Genomic DNA, 23,220 nt, shown 5'->3' with positions numbered 1-23,220 from the left:
GACGAGTAGGTAAGGCATATAGAGGAGAGGAGAGAATATCCCAAAAGACAGAATTTGATGGACCTGGTTTAAAATCCCAGCCCTTCTGATTTCTTCGTACATGATCTTGAACAAGTTCCTGCAACTTTCTGAGCCTCAATTTCTTATCTGTAAAAGGAAGCTTTTACCACCTGCCTCAGAGATTTGCTATGAGGCTCAAATGAGATTCTGTAGGTGAGATACTTAGTACTATGCTGGGCTCTTCGCAAATACTCAAAAAATACAAGGAGTGAAAGCATCTGGCAGGAGTTAATTTAATGTGAGGGAAAGTGAGAAAATCAGATTGAAAGTTGTAGAGGAAGTCGTTTGTATTGATTAGAACTTTGAAAGAGGCAGATGAGTTTGTATTAGGGACACTGGGCAGCCAGTCTTCTTTTTACTGCAGTCAGAGACATAAAACTGTTGGAACTGCGATTAAAAGCTGGAATGCTGCTTTTCTGCATTTCTTGGTCCTGTTCCACGGGCATATTATCAAACTATTAGTCATTCTTTGTTTCTTTTCAAAGACTAGACTAACAGTTGTTTAGAAAGTAGAATATGTTTAAGATTAAAAATTACAAAGGAGTAGAATTTATCTGCATTTCCATTGTAAACTGAGTTTCTTTGTATAGTCACGGTTGAAGGTTTACATGCTTTGGAGATTTTTCTTTTTATGTGGTGGTAGTTTTAATAGCAAAATATAAGAGCCAAGCATGGGAGTGGTCACGTGTGCGTGCATATGTGTTTAATCATTAGACCATTAGTTTTCCAGTGAAATAATTTGGGGAATCTTCTGCCAAAGATTTAGTGATTTTAGTTACACTCTTATCAAATCGAAGTTTGACCATTTCACAGATAGATCATAGCTAGCACAGTTTAGAGGTGTCATTCCAGCATCTATTAAATCAGCTAGGAACATTTTGCCAGGAAAACCTGGCAGTGTAGCATTAGTTAGATAAAGATGAATTAAGAAGATAACCAGGATAGCAGATTCTTATGAGGTGCTTGGAATTGGTAAGTCAGTGTAGATCAGTTTAGTGGGTCCTAACCAACATTTTAAAAGAAATAAAAGAGAAAAAGCACGTACCATATAATAAGGATAAATACTGTTTCATTGAAAGTGTGTGTCATCATAGATAATGCACCAAGATGTGTGCTTCATCACTGGGTAAAAAGTGTTTCTTGTTCTGGTTTGTAGTCAAAACTCTAATGTAAACCATACCTTTTCATCCCAGTAATTCTGGTACCTTGGAGAGCATGCTAGCAACCTCTGCTTACAGCTAAGAGCCTACACCTTTTACTGTCTGATCTTCAAAATTCTCTTCTTCCTTTCCCTGCCTCATTGATTTGAACTCATTTTCAAATGAGGCTCCTCAAAATGGAGCCTACTTTTAAAAAAAAGAAGATGGCAGTTCTGGGTAATGTGAAACAAACGTGAAAATGAGGAGAAACTAGTGGCAGGAAGCTTAAAATACAGTATTCTCCAAGGAAAGTCGGGTCAGTATGGTTGAACTGGATAGTAATTGGAAGCAAGAGAAAGGAGGGAACCTAGGGATAAGGAGTGAGGTGAAATAAATACCTCAGTATGTGTGTGTGTGAGTGTATACATTTAGTTACACTTTGTTTTCAATATTCCTGAGTGAAGACTTGAATATACAGATGATTCTGCTTTTAGTTCATCCCACTCCAACACACCTCCAACAGTAGACTTGAGATTCCAGAGAGGTGGAGTGGAGAATGATGATAAAGGGCTTAATTCCAAGAACACCCCAGAATGGTAGATATAAAAATGCTTTGCTTATCCCTATATTTCAAATTTTAAAATATATACCTCCTCTAATATTCATGAGGTGAACAAGTGATAAATGATATTTAGGAGCCCTTTTTAAGGTTTTACATTTTACAAAGTGATCTAGTCTTTAAATGATTACAGTTATTAGGAATGCCATCGTGATTTACTATGTGACAAAAGTAGAATTTTCCACTTTTAAGTCTTAAACCGCAGATTTGTATGGTTTCAAGAATGGAGATTAAGAACCTCAAGAGAACATGAGAAAAGTTAGGATCTAGAAGATCCCCCTAACAATCATGAAAAGCTCAGGATACTATCAAATATCTGCTGCTTATTATATAATCTGCTAGTCTCCCTCTTCCTTTCACCCAAAAAGAAACTAAGACTATTTGTCAGAAACACATCACCCTGTTTCTGGAGAGGAAAGAACATTTGTGTTGCTGGGATCTGTTGTGTGAACTGTTAAAGTCCTCTTGTTTGTTTTTGTGTCAGCCCCCTGTGCTGACACACGGCCTTGCAAGGTGGTGGTGTGGGTATTGAGTTGATGGTGGTTGTTACCATTATTATTACAGAAGAAATATGCTCCCCTTGTAATGGAGTCTTGTCTGGATGCCAGGGAAGTGCACGGTCCTTGGCTTCTCCTGGGCCTTGACAAATGTTTCTTTCCCCTCACCCCATGATGAGGGGATTTGAAAGAGCCCCATGATATGGTGCGTTCTCTCGTGTGGGGAATGAGCACCTGGTTTCTGCTTCAGCAGTGGTATTTTTTTAGTCCGTCATCGTCCTGGTCATTTAAACTGGGAGTGAAAGAGCAGTTTCTCCCGAAGAGCAACATAGATTTTAATCCTCTATCTGACTAAAAATCGAAAAGAGAAATAGGTCAGTCAGCTGGCTTGTCATGAGGTCTCCTATAGTCCTGACTTCCTAAAATGTCAGTTATGCTTTTTCTATCCAGATCTCTCTTCACTATGGCTTCACTAACTCAGGCTAGTGACACACTCTTTTTTAGTTCAAAGCAGCCTGAGGTAGAGGTCTGTCCTCTTGGTCTGAAATTATTGTATTATTTCCTAAAGTCTATTTCACAGTGTTTTCTAAGAATTCTTAGTTAAAATACTCATTAGATTAATAATTTAGGTTTGTGCTCTCACCAAACCAGTATTTAGCAATATCACTTAGGGATATTTCTTCCCTCACTTCCAGGAACTATTATTTTTTAATTCATGCCCTCCAGTCCAAAATCCTGTGCTTTTCACAGCCTATGAATCTTTCCTCCTTTTGTTTAAATTAATATCTGGATGTAATGTATTTGGTCTTACGTGCATAGTCTTAGATGATAGAAACAAAAATCAATCTGGTAGGAAAATTAAAAACTTTATCAGATGTAGATAGTTTGGCAGAAGCATCTGTGAACTCATTACATTCCTAGAAAGGAGACAAAGGCATTGGACTATGGTGCTTAATGACTCCTTGCTCTGACTTCTTTTTTTTTTTTTTTTAAGATTTTATTTATTTATTTGACAGAGAGAGAGAGACAGCCAGCGAGAGAGGGAACACAAGCAGGGGGAGTGGGAGAGGAAGAAGCAGGCTTCTAGCAGAGGAGCCTGATGTGGGGCTCGATCCCGTAACGCCAGGATCACGCCCTGAGCCGAAGGCAGATGCTTAACCGCTGTGCCACCCAGGTGCCCCTGCTCTGACTTCTATTCATCAAGTAACCTTCTGATTATATTTTGGCTTCTGGGGTACATTTGCCTATAGGGTAAAAATATGTTAAATAAGAATTTCCTTGATAACTATATTTTTATTATAACAAGAAATTTGACAATTTGGTTAAATTAGAAATGGGAGATACAAGCCTTAAAAGGCTTTCTCATAATAATAGCCTCTTATCAGAGATATTAAGCCCCGAGATACAGAAAAGCTAACAAATTATGGCTTCATGCTCAGTAAGGACCCCCTGAAGCACTTCTCGTTTCCCCCAATTTCGATTATTCATAGTTTTTGGAATCTTTGTTCTGCCATGCTTCTAGCAAACTTGGCTAGAAACATGGTAAACAGAAAGCTGTTAAAAAGGGATTCCATGTCTTGTTTTAGATGAGTAGTTCTTCACTATTTTTCCATTTCACACCTGAACAAGATGCTATTTGCTATCAGCAATCACCCAGGGTTTGAAAATACACACACACACACACACACACTCCTCCTCCATGTTTTTCATATCTGGGGGAGTGATCATTCTCTTTAACCCCAATTTTGAGAGATGCTTTTTCTATCTAAATCCATCTAAACTCTATTTCACAAAATTTGGATTTCAGCCACCTGGAAGTCAGGTATTAAACTGCCTGATTTTAAGAGGTCACTTTCTGTTTTGTGATCTTATTTCTTAATTTCTTTGTCACCTACTGTACCCTTTTATTGTTTCTTTTAGTTCAGTTCTGTGGAAGGAAAACTTGGTTGTTCAATAGCTTAGAGGTTCAACTAAACTATATATGGCTTTTGGAAAATCTCCATAACCCATGCTGCCCACCTTCTCCTCTACTCCACACACACATACACACAGTAAATGTTGTCATAGCACTTGGAATATTCCTGTGTCCAAGTATGGGTGATCCACAGGTGTGAAATAGCCATGGGTGGATGTATTTCCCAGTGCAGAGCAAGGACTTGTCAGCAGACCTATCCAGGCCCTTGAAACACATTTTCTATGTTCAGAGGACCAGAAAATAAGGAATTAGGGAATGTAATTTCAGGTTATTGTCTAGCAAAAAACACAGTTCTTCTTGCCTTGAGGAGAACTGATGATGCATTTTTTATGTTTTCTTGTATTTAAGTCGAAGAATCAAGCCAAATTAATGTACTTCTCTTAACTATCTGGTCTACTCTGTCAAGTGTTGTCTCTAGCTTTCTCTCCCCTTCTGTTTTCCCAGGACTACCTTTTTCTGCTACTAAGATCAGCTCCCATCCAAACATCATGCAGTGTCTTTATTGCTCTTTTGTATTTTGGTCATCATTGATGTTGCATTTGCCATCAAGAGTTTTGTTGGTAGTTAGCAAATATTGGAGAGACTACCTGAATCCATCAATCCCAGATTCTAGACTCTTAAAACTGTCCTTTCAGCTCTCTGCCATTTCTCTTCTCGTTTTATTTTTTTTTAATCTTTATTTTATTATTATTATTTTTTATTTATTTGACAGAGAGTGTACAAGCAAGGGGAGCAGCAGAGGGAAAGGGAGAAGCAGGCTCCCCACTGGGCAGGGAGCCCGATGCAGGACTTGATCCTAGGACCCTGGGATCATGACCTGAGCTGAAGGCAGATGCTTAACTGACTGAGCCATCCAGGTGCCCCTCATTTTATTCTTTTACCTTAAGATAACATAAGCATTGACGACCCACCATTTACATTAACCACAGGAATGCTTTTTTGGGGGGAATTTAAGTATTGCAGTATTGACAAAGTAGGCGAGTTCAACTGTGTCTAACCTCTGATCTGGAAAAACATCATTGAGTAAATCATTACAGATAGGGTTGTGAAACAACACATCACTCTTAAACTGTGCCTTTCAAAGTTGTTATGAATATTATCTTATCCTTTGACCACACCCTTAAGAATTAGGCATTGAGCTGGGGATAGAAAGACGGAGTGGTCGAGGTCATGTAAGCTATTTCTCTCCCAGGAGAGACATTCAGAACTAATCCAGGGAGTTGGAAGTCAAGTTTCCCTCTTCTGCAGCCCTGCGTCGCATTTACCAGTCCCTGGGACCTTAAAGCTCTTTACTGGTGGTGAAGTATTTCTGACTGATAAATAATTTACTTAACTATAACAGACTCCTGTTGTTGAGCAGAAAGAACATGAAATCAAACAAGTGATTTTGAAATCTGTGATGAATTATTGTTCTTGTAAAGATCTTACATAGTCAGGTGTGAGGGACGTACCATCATACTAACTGTAGTCACTAAACTATGACATAGTGCTTCCCCTTCAGTCAAGCTGAGTGAATGGGCCACAGGACAGAAGCTCGCGCCTCTCTTTTTTCACCTTCCTAGTGCCTGAGAGTATTCTAAATCAGGGCAAGTGCATATTTAGGCTCTCTCAAAGGCCTAAGACTATAGGAAAAAACGGAATAACTGGAAGCAGAGGTTAAGACTGTTTAAAAATCAGGCAAAAACTAGCCAGTTTTTTAAACTGCACCCATTTTTTTAAAAACATGAAAAAATTGTAATAGAATTAAATTTTAGAAAGTTGAGGTTAATTTTTAAAATTAAATATTCAAATCATCTGAAATTAAAATTTGTCTAGACCTAAAATCTTACTGAGAAAATTTCTAGAGAAAAGGTAGGAAGCTTGATAAGTTAGAGGCACAGTCAAAAGTGATTTTATTACTGTAGTTATAAAGTTTGCTATTATAACAGGGCCATTTAATGACACTTGGACAAAGGTTAGTAATAATGTGAAGGTTCTCATATCCAAGTGAAGCTACTGGTCCAGTTGCCTTCCAAACATCTCAGATTCAGAATCTTATAAACACCTCAACTCAGTGTGTACAGAAAGGAACTCATCAGACACCTACATACCACAGCAATCACCAGCCCCCAGCTTCATTCCCTGTATTCCCTTCTCAGCAAGTGTTGCTGCCCAGGAAGAAAACCCAGGAAGCATTCTTGATATTCTTTTTCTGTCCAAGAAAAAACAGAAGAGCATGAAATACGATCCCTACCTAGTTGCTTACATCTCAAGTAGCTCAAGTAGCTTACATTTGCTTGGAAAGCTAAGACAAAGACAAGTCAGTAAAAGAGACAAGATACAAGATATGTAAGATACATATACATGATTCCTTATGATTGCCAGTATATTCTACAAACCGCTATGGCTTAGGATTTCAGGAAAAGATGCAGTCACTCCGGGACTCCTGGGTGGCACAGCGGTTAAGTGTCTGCCTTCGGCTCAGGGCGTGATCCTGGCATTGTGGGATCGAGCCCCACATCAGGCTCCTCTGCTATGAGCCTGCTTCTTCCTCTCCCACTCCCCCTGCTTGTGTTCCCTCTCTCGCTGGCTGTCTCTATCTCTGTCGAATAAATAAATAAAATCTTTAAAAAAAAAAAAAAAAGATGCAGTCACTCCAGGTGGTATCCGGATAGTGTTGAGGTCCAGGATATAACTGATGAAGAGCTCCCTACCTCTTACTCTGATGACCTGTGGTTCACCAGTACATTCTCCCTGATGTTTTTTACCAGGAAAACACACAAATGACCCTTTGTTGATGTCTTTCTTTTAAGCAAGGTTGCCGTTTGCAGTTTTAACCTTTTCATCTCCTGGACTCTCTCTCATGCTGTTTTTCAGCACCCAGATGCTATACTGCTGTTCCAGGTTAGCATTCAGTGGGTCCTGATGTTTCTGCAGTATGTATGCCTTGGTTGTGAAGACTCCACTTCCCCTTTCCGTAGTGCTGTGGAGCAGATTCATACCTACCTGTACTTGTCTGTTCTTTCGGGACTAACTAGCCATGTTGCCACAACCATTGCTTCAGGGATGGCTTCATGGCCCCTTGGAAAATCTTACATTAGTTGAGGCTAATTAAAGTACTGAAGCACTATTAAATTATTGAAGCATGGAACAAAGGCGGATGTCTCACAGCCGTAAAAGAGGTTAGATCTCACCTGTGGGTTAATTATTACTCAGTTTTTATTCTGTGTGGGCATCACTTCAGAAGAAAGCGCTTTCTCGGTTTCTTTCAGAGCACTCTGTCCTCTTATTGGGTGCACATCTTGATTGTATTAACCTGCAAGCATATTGTCAACCCCAAATACTAAAGTCTGCTTCCAGAGCAAAGCCATAGGCATGGAGCAGTGTCCAGAAGATGTTCACACTTCAGCGATAGTGGTGCTTCTTGAGTTGGGGGGAACCAGTTATCTCCAGTTTTTTTCTTCAGTAAGATGCCATGATATTTCTTCATCTTTTTCATAAACCTTGATCAGCCTTTTTTACCTTTTTTCATGTATTGCTAAAATGCAGTTTTTTCATGCATTGAAAAGGCAGTGATATCCCACTTATTTATATCACCTCTCTCAGAAACATCAGGAACAAGTCCAAAAACCAAAAACTGAGAAAGAAAGACCACTGAGCAGTTGAAGTTGTTAGAAAATCCATGTACTTTACTCATAAAACTCTTCCTGAAACCTTCATCCAGAGTCTTTATTTTTACCTGAAGTACCGGTCTAGCGCCTGAAGTAAGCCTGCCAAACACAGCTTCTATTTGGAAGCCAATAAGAAGAAAGAGTTTAATAACATACAGACTGCCAGCATAACTTTTTTATATTAAGGCAGTCAGATTTACTTAATCAAGTAGCCCCCAAGGCTATCAATATATTTCAGTTCAGTATAATAAAACTAATAGCTGTGGCACACCTGGGTGGCTCAGTAGGTTAAGCATCCCACTTTGGATTTTGGCTCAGGTCATGACCTCAGGGTCATGAGATTGAGCCCTGTGTCAGGCTCCACACTGGGCATGGACCCTGCTTAAGATTCTCTCCCTCCCTCTGCACCTCCCATCACCCTGCTCATACATTCTCTCTCTCTCTTTCTCAAAAAAAATAATAATAACAGCTATACTTTAATAATAGTGAATATGGTAACAACCCTGATCATTAAGAAAGAATAAATTATGTTCAGAGGAGGATATAATTTTTAAAAGATTTCCATCAAAAGTATTTTTAAAATTTTAAATGTTCAGTACTTGAAATGTAAACTTTATGTAGAAAATACACTTTAGGTTGTCAGAAAGCATTAATGCAGATCTCTGAGTTCTTTTTTTATTGAAGTATGTTTAATGTGATTGGCTGACAGTAATGGTAACTGATAACTTCATAGGTTTTCCTTTTCACTAATCCTAAGTGAAAGAGGGGGCACGTGCTCTATTAAGACCAAAAATGGTTAAGTGTTCTGGCCAAGGTTACACAACTAGTAACTGGCAGAATACTCACTACTGTCTCACAGTACTGTATCCTTTTACACATGTTACGCTGTTGGTACCACCTGATAGACATAGCAACAAGGGAGGGTAAGGAAGGCAGGAGGCCAGTGTAGGCTGTCTAAGGTAAGCCTTCCTGGAAAGGCTCCTCATGGCTGGGAGATAAAGTCAGAGATTGAAGAAAAGAAGAATTAGCTGGAAGGTACTGTCAAATAACATCTGTTCAACACATGTTTATTAAGGTGCCCTCAGTGCCCTGACAGTTTCATAGTCAGGTAATAGTCTCCTGAGGAATTACAGTCCAGAGAGAGAGAAATTGAGAAGTTGTATGAAACTCCAGAAAATTAGGTGGGCACCTGGGTGGCTCAGTCGGTTAAGCATCTACCTTCAGCTCAGGTCCTGATCCCGGAGTCCTGGGATGGAGCCCTGAGTCGGGCTCCCTGCTCAGCGGGGAAACTGCTTCTCCTTCTCCCTCTGCCCTCCCCTCTCCCCCACTTGGGCTTGCTCGCTGTCTCTCGCTCTCTATCTCTCTCAAATGAATAAATTAAAAAAAAAAAAAAAAACCTCCAGAAAATTGGAGCACTCCAATTGCTTGGGCTTAGTAAAACCCAGACATCCAGAAACACAGAGCAGCTCTTGAAAACACTCGGCTGTCTGAGCAGGAATTGCTTTTAGCTTGTCTTGAATCTAGTATGATCCTTGCCCGCCACCCCTCACTGTCCAGGTTAAACTTCAGAGTTGTCCTGGATAACTTATGGAAGTGGTTGTTTGATATAAAATGACTTCTTGTGAAATACTGTAAAATGCTTATTGAAGGTCTAGGAGAATATAGCAGGTGGGGCTTGACTAAGAAGACGTCATGTTGCCTCCTTGCAGTGACGGAACCTTGCAGTTTACAGTGGGATTTCCTGTTTCCTTGCTTAATGCCTAGGAATCAGCAATTGCTTGTAATTCCATCTTTCATTGTGTCTGAAATGTGAAATTACCCATCTCTATTTCTCATTGCGCCAGAAAGGGGGCAGAAGAATTCCTGCATTACTGTTTGCAGAATTATAAGTCCAGCAAATTAGTCATGCTGAGAAACCATGTTAAAACTATAAGTCCAAAATTTGTAATGTAGTGTGTCTGAATTTTTATCAGTGTTGTGGACTTATAAATCAATGACTGTTTCATAACAGGAATACCCAGGCCTAAAACGAAAGTGTATGTTGACCAACTGCGGTTAATAATGTGGCCAAAATTTTATTTTCTGAAAAATTCTTTTCAATGATATTTCTTCTTTATAGGAAAAATTATTGTGAATAATCACTTAAAAAGTATGAAGGATGTTACTAAAACTTGAGAATATATTAGGTCTGGCCTTATATTTTAATTAGGTTAATACTCCTTATTAATCAACTTTATACGGGCACTTGGGAGCAGTTTTAGAGTGTCCATTCTCTTTACAGCATGAGTAACATCTGGTAAATTTCATAATGTAAAAATGTTCTTTGGAAAATGAGCCATACTAATTTCTCCTTTCTCTTTGTCTGTCTAGTGAGAACTCAACAGAGGCTATAGGAGTAGATTCTAACAATCAGTCGAAGTCCCCACTGGAGAAGTTTATGGTCAAACTGTGCACTCATCATCAGAAGCAGTTCATCCGTGTCCTGAACGATCTGTACACTGAATCCCAGCCGGGCACCGAGGACCTGCGACCTGATTCTGGAGCAATGGATGCATCCACTTGCAATGCCGGCTGTGCCCAGCTAGGCCCCAAACATCAGGAAAAGGATGCTGCATGTCTCGGTATGAAGTCTCCTACTCCTGTAGACTTGTTTGTAGACTCATCAGGCTCGCACAGCCCTCCACACTTGACAGAACAGGACCTGAAGGAGCCTCCTCCTGAGACAAACTCTGTAGATGGAAGAGAGAATGCCTTGACTATTATCCAGAAAGATTCCTCTGAACTTCCAACCACTAAACCTAATTCTGGTAGTTCAACAGATACTTCCATGCTGGGATACCTCACCGCATCTAATTCTTCCTCATTAAGCTTCCACCACATCTCTAAGAGCTTGGAGGGGCAAACCACTGGACAGGAGCAAGACACAAATGTGAAAATATGTGAGGATGGGAAAGACCATATGCAGAGCTCAGCTTTAATAGAAAGTCTAATTGCAGTGAAAGCAGCATCTGAGAATAGTGAGGAGAGCAACAGCTGTATTGTTTCTCAAAGAAATTCACTCAGAGCTTTATCAGAAGAAGCTTGGGACTCAGGGTTTACGGGAAATTCACCTAGAACTGCTGACAAAGAGAATGCTGTACTGTGTAGCTCAAAAACACCTTTGCGCCAGGAGTTCGAGTCCAGTGAACAGGACGCAAGGCCAAAGCAAGAGAACCATCTGCACTCACTAGGAAGAAATAGGGTCAGTTACCATTTACATCCCAGTGACAAGGGTCAGTTTGATCATTCCAAAGATGGTTGGTTAGCCCCCAGCCCCATGCCAGCTGTGCACAAAGCATCTAATGGACATTCACGAACCAAGATGATATCAACCTCCATTAAGACAGCTCGGAAAAGTAAAAGGGCATCAGGGCTGAGGATAAATGATTATGATAACCAGTGTGATGTCGTTTATATCAGTCAGCCAATAACAGAATGCCACTTTGAGAATCAAAGATCAATATTATCTTCTCGGAAAACAGCCAGGAAGAGTACTCGAGGATACTTTTTCAATGGTGATTGTTGTGAGCTGCCAACTGTTCGCACACTGGCCAGAAATGTACACTCCCAAGAAAAAGCGAGCTGTTCAACAGTGGAGCCAGAGGCGGTGGTCACTCCCAAACAGACCCTTACCCTTTTGGCCCCAGGACCTGCAGTGGATGTGCAGCACCCCAGAGATGACGACCATGAAGAGCCTAGTAGAGAAATAACCTCCCCCAAGGAAGGAGAAAGAGAAGCTTCCTCTGAAAAGGAATCTCAAGAGCCTGAGGTTTGCCCCATGACAAATAAACCAAATCCAAGCAGCTCTCCTAGGTCAGAGGAAATGACAGCCTCCAGCCTGGTGTCGCCTCTCCCTGTTCACCTTCCCAAAGAGGACACGCCAGAAGGCAGCTCCATGGTCTCAACTCCCACAGCAAGTGGGATGGCTTCCCCTGACCAAGACCAACAACCAGTCGAACTGCTGGATATCAAGGAGGGGACTGTCACCCAAGACTGTCACCTGGTTTCCTCTACTGAGAGCATTTCTGAGGGAGGCAGTGAAGATGTTGTTTCTAGGCCTCATTCTTCTCCTGAAACAGTCAGTAGAGAGGAAGGTCCTCTGTGCTTAGAAAGTCAGAGTCCCCCCGTGGGCTTGGAGCCTCCCCTGAGCCTCAGAAAAGCTGAAGACAACCAAAGCATCAGTACTGAGGCTGAGACTGAAGACACTCAGGAGCTAGATACTGACCCACTCTTGAAGGAAAGCAGCACTTTTACTAATGAAAACCCCAGCAGAATTGAGGACAGTGAGGCAGCAGGTGGTACAGGAAAATCAGAGGGACAGGGCAGTGATGTAAAACATTCTTCAGAAAAAGATATGTGCGATCAAAACATTGATTTACCTGAAGAGAATGTGGACAAGAAGAAAAAAGGTAAAAAACTCCCTGAGGCCTCTGACAGGTGCCTAAGGAGTCAGCTTTCAGATCCCTCCTCTGCCGATAGGTGCCTAAGAAGTCAAAGTTCAGATTCTTCCTCTGCTTGTCCTGAGATCAAGGTTTCTAAAAATCCTGGTATGAAACGTTCTAAAAAAGAAGGGTATCCTGGTGAGACAGCATCTGAGGGCCTTCTAGCTGATGGTTTCCATACAAAAGGTCTGGAGGACACTGAAAACCCAGGTGTCGATGAAAATCCCTCTGAGAAAGATGCTGAGCAGGAGGCCGAAGGAGGTGGGATCATCACCAGGCAGACTTTTAAAAACATGCTGGCAAAGGAAGTCAAAGGGGAAGAAGGAGATATTTTCCCCAGCAGTGATCCCGTAACCACAGTTGGCCAGCCCCTGCCTGGAGAGAGACTGGAAATCTATGTTCAGTCTAAGTTAGGTGAGAAAAATGCTCATGACCCCTCAGAAAGTATTCCTTGTACTTTCCCAGAGCAATCAAAAGAGATGCCAGAACCAGTTCCCACACAAGATCCAGAGGAGGTTGCGAATGAGCTCAGCACTGCAAACATCCAGCGTAAAGATGATGGTAGCGACCCGCCGTCCAGTGCACTTGGGTTGTCAAGTAGTGGAAGCGGTGATGCTGGTGGGCCCCCAAAATGTGTACCGAGGCTTACAAGACTGACCTCTTCAGCCTACAACCTAAGACATGCTCATTCTCTGGACTGCTCGGATACTGCAAAAGTGACTTCAGAAAAGGAAGCAGCACAAGGAAACCCAATGCCAAAGGAAAATGAAGCTTCGGAGAGTGGAGATCCCTTAGACGAGAATGATGTGGACACAGTGGTAGATGACCAGCCCAAGTTTGTGGAATGGTGTGCAGAGGAGGAGAACCAAGAGCTTATCGCCAACTTCAATGCCCAGTACATGAGAGTTCAGAAAGGCTGGATCCAGTTGGAGAAAGAAGCCCAGCCAACACCAAGATCAAGGAACAAGTCAGATAAACTGAAGGAGATTTGGAAAAGCAAGAAAAGGTCACGGAAATGTAGGGGTTCGTTGGAGGTTCAAAAGTTTTCTCCAGTTCAGATGCTGTTTATGACAAATTTTAAATTATCTAATGTTTGCAAATGGTTCTTAGAGACAACTGAAACCCGGTCTCTGGTGATTGTGAAGAAGCTCAATACTCGTCTTCCGGGAGACATCCCCCCTGTCAAGCATCCTCTTCAGAAGTACTCTTCTGCCAGCCTGTACCCCAGTTCACTACAGGCTGAACGCTTGAAAAAACACTTGAAGAAATTTCCTGGAGCTACTCCTGCTAGGAACAATTGGAAAACACAGAAGCTCTGGGCCAAATTTCGAGAGAATCCTGACCAGGTGGAGCCAGAGGATGGCAGTGATATCAGCCTCAGTCCCAATTCTGAAGACAGCGTAGAGGAAGTCAAGGAAGGCCGAAATAGCCATCCTCCCACAAACTCACCTACCCCAGCCAGTACCCGGATCCTTAGAAAATATTCCAATATTCGAGGAAAGCTCAGAGCCCAGCAATGTTTGATCAAGAACGAGAAAATGGAAAGCCCGTTTGGGCAGGCTGTGGAAAGTAAACAGAGTTGTAAGAGTGTATGCATCAACCCTCTGATGTCCCCCAAGCTTGCCCTGCAAGTGGATGCAGATGGGTTTCCTGTTAAGCCCAAGAGTACTGACGGAATGAAGGGAAGGAAAGGGAAGCAAATGTCTGAAATCTTGCCGAAAGCAGAAGTGCAGAATAAACGCAAGAGGACAGAAAGCGGCAGCACTCAGGACAGGAAGGACAAGGGACCTGTGGTGAAAGCCAGCAGAGACAAGCATCCCGATGGATCCACCAAAACCCCTGCTGCCAAGAAGCCAGCTGCAAGGGACAGAATCAGCCAACTGCCCAAAAAGACATCCTTAAAAGAGAATAAAGTGAAGATCCCTAAAAAGTCTCCTGGGAAGAACTGCCCTCCCTCTAGGAGGGAAAAAGAGAATACGAACAAAAGACCCACACAGCCCGCTGCCTCGGAGACCGGGTCGAAACCTGCAAAGCAAAAGGGGGCAGGTGAATCCTCTTCAAGGCCACAGAAAGCCACCAACAGGAAGCAGAGCAGTGGAAAGACTCGGGCCAGACCCTTGACGAAAACCCCGGAGAGCAGTGCCGCGCAGAGAAAGCGAAAGCTGAAGGCAAAGCTGGACTCTTCTCACAGCAAACGGAGACGGCTGGATGCAAAGTGATCGGAGGGTGGCAGCCGCGAGTTAAACTGTCCTGCAGAAGTAACCCTTCATTTTGCATTAACTGAATCTGCTTTTATAAGCTTATCCAGCCTTTCAAATCGGCAGTTAGTGGAGAACACCACAATTGAAGATGTCAGAAAGTGCATCTCAGATGGAGAAGGGAACTTGCAGAGTCTTTCTCTGAGGCTGAGTAAGGGAAGTTATATATTATATTCTGGTTGTTCCTTGGGTTTTAAACTTGGAACCAAGCAGTTTTAGTTTTTAAAAGTACAGTGCCTTATTTATCCTTTTCGTTTTTAAATTTACAAAAGCTAAAAAGCTGATCTATGTGATTAAAGGCTTGTATTTTATACTTGATGCACAAGCACTTGTACTGTAGCCGAGAAGACCACCATCATGCACATAAACGTAGCTTCTGAGCAGCTGCCCTGCAGTGTCTGCACATGCACAGATGCTCCTGTTTGCAAATCCGAGCAGTGAACTTCCCTCTCTGTCTTGTTTGTTTGTTTAAATGATATTCGAAAGCTAAACCAAATCATTTTTATGGTATGTGGAGATTGCAGAGGGAATTTATAATTACTATGAAAGGTGAATATTTCTGTTACCCCTTTTTTAAAAATCATATTCATTATCGGTCACTCCTCCCACTTTTGACCTTTTGTCTTTTAAAAAATGTGTTCTAAATTATGTGCCCATGGGACAAAAGATGTGTCACAAGGTGTTAATATTGGGTTATGACTTCTAAAAATTATTTACATCCCCCAGGTGATTTGTATTACTGATTCTTACCATCCTTTTCATTTTGGGCCTTGCACACTTGCTGGAAACCTAACAAGGTTTTCACCTGACTTTGGGGGAAAAAATGTAGGTTTTTTTTTTTTTTCCATCTTGTAACTGTAACTTGACAATTAGGATGAGAGTGACTTCTAATATTCTTTCTTACCCTGAATACTTCCACATTCAAAGAAAGCCGAGTTGTTATTTCCATAATAGAAAAGTTTAAGAGTTTGTGTGTGCATGTGCATTTGGGTGCGTTTGCCTGTGGTTATTAGCCACAGACGTCTCCCAGCCCCAGTTCTACAGTAAAATTCTTTCTTCCCCATGCGGTGTGCTAGGGTGTTCGTGAGCTGGGTAATTAGCACAGGCCAGATGGTTTAAATGTGGCCCAGGGTCTCTGTGAGTATCTGTAAAACCAGTTTGGCACCAGACTCAGAAAGGTCTAAACAGCACAGAGTCATGTAAAGGTCAGAGCAACCTTGCAGTTGGAGAAAGCAGCTCTGGCATTCCTAGTGGGCCCACACCCTTCCTCCCACCTGGAGCTGATGTTCAGCTGGTGTGTCCCAATGGGAATGGACATGTTTAGAGTGCATGTCAGCATTCTGATTGATTAGCACCATACTGGTACTTAATGCTTGTAGTGTCACTCCTGCCTCTATCGTGTCAGGCTCTGTTCCTTGGCTCAAAAGTCAGAGCCACAGTGTTTGTAACGAATGTTGTTTGCCTTTCCCGAGTGACGCCTGAGGTGGTTGCATTGGTTTTACCTTGGTGCCTATAGCATTGCTCGATTACAACACAGCGTGTACTCAACATTTCCATTGGGCCACTCTACGTAAAGGCTTGGTTGGTAGAGCTTCAACCAGCTTCTCTACTGTGCTCTGTCACAGAAGTAGGCTTGTATGGACAGGTGCTACTCTGTCCTTTTTACTTAAGAAGATTTCCATTTAGATTGTTCAGATCTGTTTAGGTAAACCCAGATGGACTTTTTTCATGCATAGTTCAGTCAAATCATGATAAAACAGGCCTTCTACCCATTCTGTTAAAGGTTTGCTGTATATAATGAGAACTTCTGCTGACTGGATAGGACTGGAGAGAAACGTTTGATTCATGGGAAATTGAGAATTGTTTTGAATTTCATAGACTATCTTCAGTGAAGCCTTGACTTTTTTCCCCCTATGTCTCCTCTATCCCATGAGTCACTTTTTTTTTCGTTTTAATATCTTTGACTTTGGCCATGCAAGAGCTACCTATATTAATGAAACTGCTGAATGTGTATGTTGGGCAGCCCTTTCTCAGCATTAAGTTGCACAGAAGCATTAGTATGTTTTGAATAGGTTCAGTTAATCTTTGAAAAGTGGTTTTAAAGTTTTTTAAAAATATTTTCATATAGTCGTCACTGGATCCTGTTTTTGTGGTGACTTAAGCAACTGAGGTTTGCCGATGTCGTGTGTGCTGACTCCTGTACATATGTCCAGGGCCCCTGAGCTGCGTGCAGACTGCCTTGTAGTGGTGCTTGGATTAGGTTAGCGAGAGGTGGGAGGCAGTGAGCGGGTGCAACCCTTCCAGTTCCAGGCTTCTAACTCATTCCATTACTTTTCTAAGTTCTTTTTCATTTAAAAAAGCTTACTTCAAGATAGTAGCCTTTTCTCCCATTTTAGGCAGCGTTTGAGAAAAGGTATCAATGTGTATGCATTTTTTTTATACACTGCAGTGGATCATCTTTAAAATCAACTTACATTTTATAGTAGTAGCAACACTTAAATAGACTGGGATTCTACATAATTAGAACACTTAAAAGTTTAGAAGTATTTTTATGTTTGTTGAATCTCATTTTTGCTGATTCAGTTAATTTTGCTAATAGAAGAAAACAAAAATGAACTTGAGGGCTGGCTCTGGAACGCCCTTTTACACTTACAGCCGATGCTGGCAAATGTGTCTCCTAGACACCTCCAAGCCAGACCTGCAAGTGACTCAAGTTTCCCCTTGTTTTCCCTGTCTTGCAAAGACCTCCTTTTTATAGCCATCTTCACAGTATGGCTGACCACCAGATGCAAAGGAAGTCTGTCCGGCGTTCCAGATTCCAAATCACAAAAGAATTCTGCTCCTGGGCCTATACTCAGCGCAGGGACTGTCCCAGCACTGGAGCTGAAGTTGCTGACCAGAGGACACTGGTATGACTGCTGAGCTTCTGGGAGAGCTGCAGGGTGCCTGGGAAACAATCACTGAAGCTCTACCATAGCTCCCCAGAGCTGGGCCCTCCTCGGGAGACCCATCTTCTAGCTCCCACTTTCTAGCCCCTAAGGCTCCCTGCGTTTGGGAGGACAACAGGGAGATCGCTCCCTAGTCAGGGCCCAAAGCCTCACCCATAGCACTCCCTCAGACCCCTAGCAAGCTGCAGCACAGCAGGGAGGCGCTGAACCTTTGTTCTGTTCTTAAGGCTTCTGCATGGGAATGTCCCTAGGTCTGTTAATCTGCAGTTGCTAGTCCCTTGCATCTGGTAGGTAGGCCAATTCTGTTGCATCTGAGTTTCATTAAAGATTTCTGTGCAAGCCTTATCTAAAAACGATAATCTTGGGCTGTGGGTTTCGCCCTTGCAGTATTATGGGTAAGAGAGGTGCAGGTCGCAGGCTTCACAGATGCGGTGCTCCTGCCGGGCTCCTCTGTGCATTTCTCATTGTTCAGATAGGACATCCGTGAAACACATCACTTCGAGACAGTTGCTTTGAACTGAAGTTTGGTCTCTTTCCTGCCTTGTGGTGGATTTTGTACTGAGGGCTGCAGCTGTCACTTTCCTCTCTGGGCAGCGTCTTGCTGATTGAAGGACCTAAGAGCCAAGTAGGAAAGGACAGCATACAACACAATGCAGATGTCACCCTTAGCGATCTGGTGGCTTGTCACCGCACCTGGGACTGGATTGGAATTTCCTAAGGTGCTGGGCCCAGGAGCCACCCCTGTTCCTGTTGGTTTCCTGTCAGCCCACACAAGCTGTGTTTTTTGCAGATGCCCTATCAAGGGTCTGCAGAATATGGGCTGGTCGCTCTTTTGTAAATAAACGTTTACTGGAACACAGCCATGCCCGTTGGTTTATGTATTTTCCGTGGCTGCTTTCCGGCAGAGTGGAGTATCTAGAACAGAGACCATATGGCCTGCAAAGCCGGAAAGATTTACTGTCTGGACCTTTCAGAAAAAGTTTGTTGACCCTCCTTGTTTAAGAAAATAATCCTTTTTTGGGAACAAATTTTGCCTGATTTATCTTCTCCTTTCTTTTGCCTGCCCCCTCCCCTCCGTCCTCTTCTTTTTCCTCCTTATCTTCCCTCAGTTTTGTTCTTCCTTTTACATTTCTTTATTTCTCCTTGCTACAGAAGGTATATCGTTATAGCACATTGAATACCGTCTCCTGACACTTGAGCTGCTGTAGCCTCACATCTTCCGTCTTCGAGCCGCCATCACTGGCCACAGTGAGGCCGCTGTTAGCCTCTAGAGTCAGGCCCCACAGGCAAAGAGGGCTTCGGAGTTCTCAGTGCGGCCCGGGCCTCTCATTTCACTCTGTCCTTACCTTAGACCTGACACTGACTTCACATCTTGTGTGTTACTGAGGCAAGCCAAGATTTATTTATTTTTTTCAAAATTAGGTGAGAATACTTTAGTTGGAGGTTCCGTTTTCTGAGCTGCATGTTTAGATACGGAAAAAGCCTTTTCACAGAAGAAAAACAAAGTCCAGTCACTGACCCACAGTATTTATTATGTAATGTTTTTGGCCAGCTTCTAGGAAAATAAAAATGTATCAGTACTGATATTTTTTCAGTCACATACTCTCCTTTCAAAATAACGTTATTAGAGGTAAGCCAAAAATAAAAAACAAGGGCTTGCTTTGAACATGCGTTTAGAAAAGAATAGAAAATTGGAGCATCTTAGGACCTAAGTGTGACTGAGAAGGTGTAGATTGTATCTTTGGATCAAATCCAGTCAGCCTCCAAGCTGTTGGTCTTCCCTCTCCCCCACAATGCAAGGATAAGCTTCTATACTGTTCTACAAATGAAGTTGAATGTCGTGTCAGTGAAAAAATTTCTGTCAGTGGCCCCAGAACAGTGATTGTTTCAATTGTTTTGAAAAAGATAATTATTATTTTGACTTCTCAGCTATTAATTTTTGTCTTCATATGGCTTGATGTCCACTGAAATACTGGAAATTTTTTCTACAAGTATGAAATCATGTCTCTGTATATCACATTGGCAAGGCAGTCCTCACATCCCAGCAGTAAGTATTCTTCCCCCGGCTTGCTCCCAAGTCCTTTTTCAGGGAAAAAATGAAAAGAAAAAGATTATTGTATTTAAAACAAGCAAAGTTGTAGCAAGCCTTTTGAGGCAACCTTCAGTACAGTTCATCCCTTGAAATGTCAGAACAAACTGCTTGTTCAACAGTCGACGTATTAGAAGACTTGAAGGTCTGTCCTCTCTCCTTTAAAGTTATTACGTCATACTCAGGCAGAAACCCAGAGCTCTCTGATGCTGCTTCTGACTTAGGGCTTTGCCATGTCGTGCTGGAGGACCCAGAGGACCACCTGGGCCACTTCTGCGGAGGGTATGCTTGCTCATGCTTTTGCTCTTGGAATTGAGCCAGTGCGGCCACTTGCTTCCGTTAGCTCCTGTCTGTCTGATCGTCCCTTTCCCAGAGCGCTGGTGGTGTACACTCAGTGCTCAGGAGACATCCTTTGCTTCGGTGTTCAGAGGGGCGATTGTGTAGTTACGTCTGCCTGGCAAGCACAGTGATGCACAGAGCCTCTCTCCCCTGCCTGGACCGTCCACGTCACACAAGGTGCTCAGCAGTAGGCAAGGTACGTAAACGTACAGATTGCCCATAAACAACAACAACAGCAGCAGCAAAAAACAGGTGCTTATGCTTTTATAATATGCCAGAGGTTGGAGGGATGCATTTTACTTTTTTTTTTTATGATTATATTAAAAAAAAAAAGTAACAGAGACCATATGTAGCTGACAGAGCGTAAAATACAAAATATCCACCACCTGGCTATTTACAGAAAAGATTTACTGACCCTTGTAGTAGGTCATTCAAGGTCAGTTATGCAGACAGTTAGGGACAAACATTTTTCCTATAATCAAGCCTTGCACCATTTCTGCCCTTTTAGATTTGAGGATGTCTTGCCTGTTCGTCTCGGCACACAGCTGTTGTTGCACCTTATTTCTGAGTAATGCTTGTGCGCTAAAGAAAAAGAAAATACCCCCCTTCGTTGATTGAATATTTGTTGAATCCTGATCTTATCTACTAGGATAAGTAGTTAAAACTAGAAGTACAAAGTCTTTTAAGTCTTCCTTTATGGCAAACAGATTTAGTAATGGGCCTAAAGCCAAGACAGCGCCTCTCCTGGCCAGCCCAGGTGGGTTCCTTTTACCCTCTAGAGCCGTCCTTTTCTTTTTCATGTACAGCATATTTGCAAGCTCACTCCCCAAGCTTTGGTCACTACTTGTGAACATAAATGGCTGGCCTGTGCCTGTTTGAACCTCGAATCCAGCCTAGCCATTCTCAGCTCTTCTAAAAACACCAGCCTGTTGATGGCACCTCGTTGGCACACCAGCTCTAGACTGAAGAAGCCTGGCTCACCTCGTTCAGAGGAGCCATCCTTGACACCCTGCTTCTTCCCTCTTCTGCTTAGGCCACTCTGCCCCCTTCCGGGAGCTGTCTTCTCGGGGACGGTCTCCCATCTCCCGAGCACGTTACTGAGCAGAGACGTGTCATACTAGAAGCTACTTTCTCTCCATAACTCTTTATTTTCCTTCTAGAATTTAGCCATTGAGTCCAGATGCTCTTCAGTTTATCAACTTTTTCAGCCCACTTGTTTTCTATAACCTGCACCTCTGCTGCCTTGCAGCCGAAGCTGTAATATTTGGGAGGTAGTTTGTGGGAAAGACGCTATACAAACAAGAGCTGCATAATTTTGTATATTTATACCACAGATAGGGATTTGTTTTAGAGCCGCTGTAGCTTAAGGGTATTTGTTTCCCCAGTGTTCTAGGAGACTGTGTTATTGACTCTGGTTTCAAATACATTATATAATACATAGTTATACACACCACTGTGGAATTTATTTCACTGTGTAAATACTGATATTTTCCTGTTCAAAAGCTTCTATAGAAAGTATTTATTTTAACAACAAAAAATTAACTGTCAAAAGGGCTTTCCAAAAAAGTGTTCTTTCTAGACACCCATCCTTCCCAATTACCATGCTCATCCATTGAACTCCCAAACAACATCGTGAAGGCAGAGGGTGCAGCCTTGAAACCCTCACTAGTTCGGGCATATGCAATGTGGATTGGGAACCCGAGTGCTTCTCCCCACTGTCATCCCATCCCAGAACAAAGTGGGTCTCCCACCACTGTTATGGCTGTGCCAGGCATGGCATCAGGGCTTGCCTCAAGCAGCCCACGTTTCGCATACACAGTTGATACCTTCTGACTGTCTAACAGCCTGTGCAGGGAAATGAGCCTTAGTTGTAACCCCAAGGAAATCCAAGCCCATACCTGTGGGATATGGAGAAACCACTGGTTGCCTAAAGAAAGCATTAAGATATATTGTAGTCTTTCTCATGTTTGTGAAGGACACACACCTGTTCACATTCATTAACCATGGGAGATTAGTGTTTCCTTCTGCACCTTGATAGTACTCATGAGCACCTCAGCTCTCCTCCTCCGCCCCTCTTTTCCCTGTCTCAGCAAGCATCTGTGCAGATGTGGGCCAGTCCCACCTGTAACCCATGGTTACAGAACGGAACCATCTGTTCTAAGATGTGTGCAGCTTTTCTTCTCAGGAGTTTTGGTCTGCAATTCAGAGCACCCCTAGATGTCATGGAACTGATGGCTTTATGATCACGTTCCTCTTCCCTGTGCCCCATTCCTGGGCACCTCTGTCTGAGTCATGATTCTCATTCCGCCCAGCTGGCTGGACTGGGAACTGCAGCTTCAGGACTGCAGAGCGCCTGGGACTGGACGCACATGGAGTTTTGTCCTCCATAAATTTTGAACCATAATTTGCATATTTTCTTATGGCCTCCCTTTGTCTTTTCTAACAAATGAGGAGGACACTTGAACAGTAATGCTGGAGAATGTTTTTTTCTAAGATACTATTTGTAAGCAAATCTGATTTTAAGATGAAATGTGAATGGGTAACTAGGTGCCAGGGAATTTAGCACTGAACTAGACAGTCAACACTTTTTTAACCTTTGCAGGAGGAAATAGATTTTGCTCTCATCTAATGTTCACAAGAAGTAATGTTGTAAATAGTTTTTTAAAATATTTATTACGTGTGCTGTATACCGATTCATGTTCTGAGCGGTGTTGGTCTGCAGTGTAGTATCGTGGAAGGGTATATTTTGAGCAATGGACTTACTTTCATAACACAGTTCACACATGGAGAAAGAACAGAAACCAGCAGGTTGAGAGCTGTGTGGGGCATTTGATCTGTAATGCTACATCAATCCAAGCTTTAACTGCCCCCTCTTCTCATCTGGTTATGTTAAATATATTATATATATATACACACACATGTATGTATGATAAACTGGTCGGTTCCCGGATCTGCAGAGCAGATTTCCAGGTGTTCTTTCTGATGTGTTACGTATAAGCAATAGGATCCCAGGAAATAACATTTGTTCTGGGCTCTGCGTTGGCCCTTGTCTCAGAGGATAGGGTGGGGGTAGAACAGCTCTTGCTAAGACCTCTTGCCTTTGCCGGAGAGGTGGCTGTACTTGAATTTTTGCTTCTGTTTGTCCACACGCTTCTTCATGTCATA

General features: G+C 42.5%; 1 protein-coding gene across 5 annotated transcripts in view; it reads left to right on the top strand.

The window, feature by feature from the left end:
* LCOR (ligand dependent nuclear receptor corepressor) overlaps positions 1-20,653 on the top strand; it is a 134,204-nt gene extending 113,551 nt beyond the window's left edge. For all 5 annotated transcript variants that reach the window (XM_045784975.2, XM_087862845.1, XM_087862846.1 and 2 more), the window contains one exon: positions 10,311-20,653. In XM_045784975.2, coding sequence (XP_045640931.2) covers positions 10,311-14,640 — 4,330 coding nt within the window. In that variant the 3' untranslated portion in view covers positions 14,641-20,653. The remainder of the gene's footprint in view (positions 1-10,310) is intronic.
* The last annotated feature ends 2,567 nt before the right edge of the window (positions 20,654-23,220 follow it).

The sequence above is a fragment of the Ursus americanus genome, chromosome 6 (assembly GCF_024610735.1).
Source record: "Ursus americanus isolate L20-20 chromosome 6, mUrsAme1.1.p, whole genome shotgun sequence".
Classification (NCBI taxonomy): Eukaryota; Metazoa; Chordata; class Mammalia; order Carnivora; family Ursidae; genus Ursus; species Ursus americanus.
The sequence above is the reverse complement of the archived record's forward strand: the minus strand, read 5'-3'. Positions and strand labels throughout refer to the sequence as shown.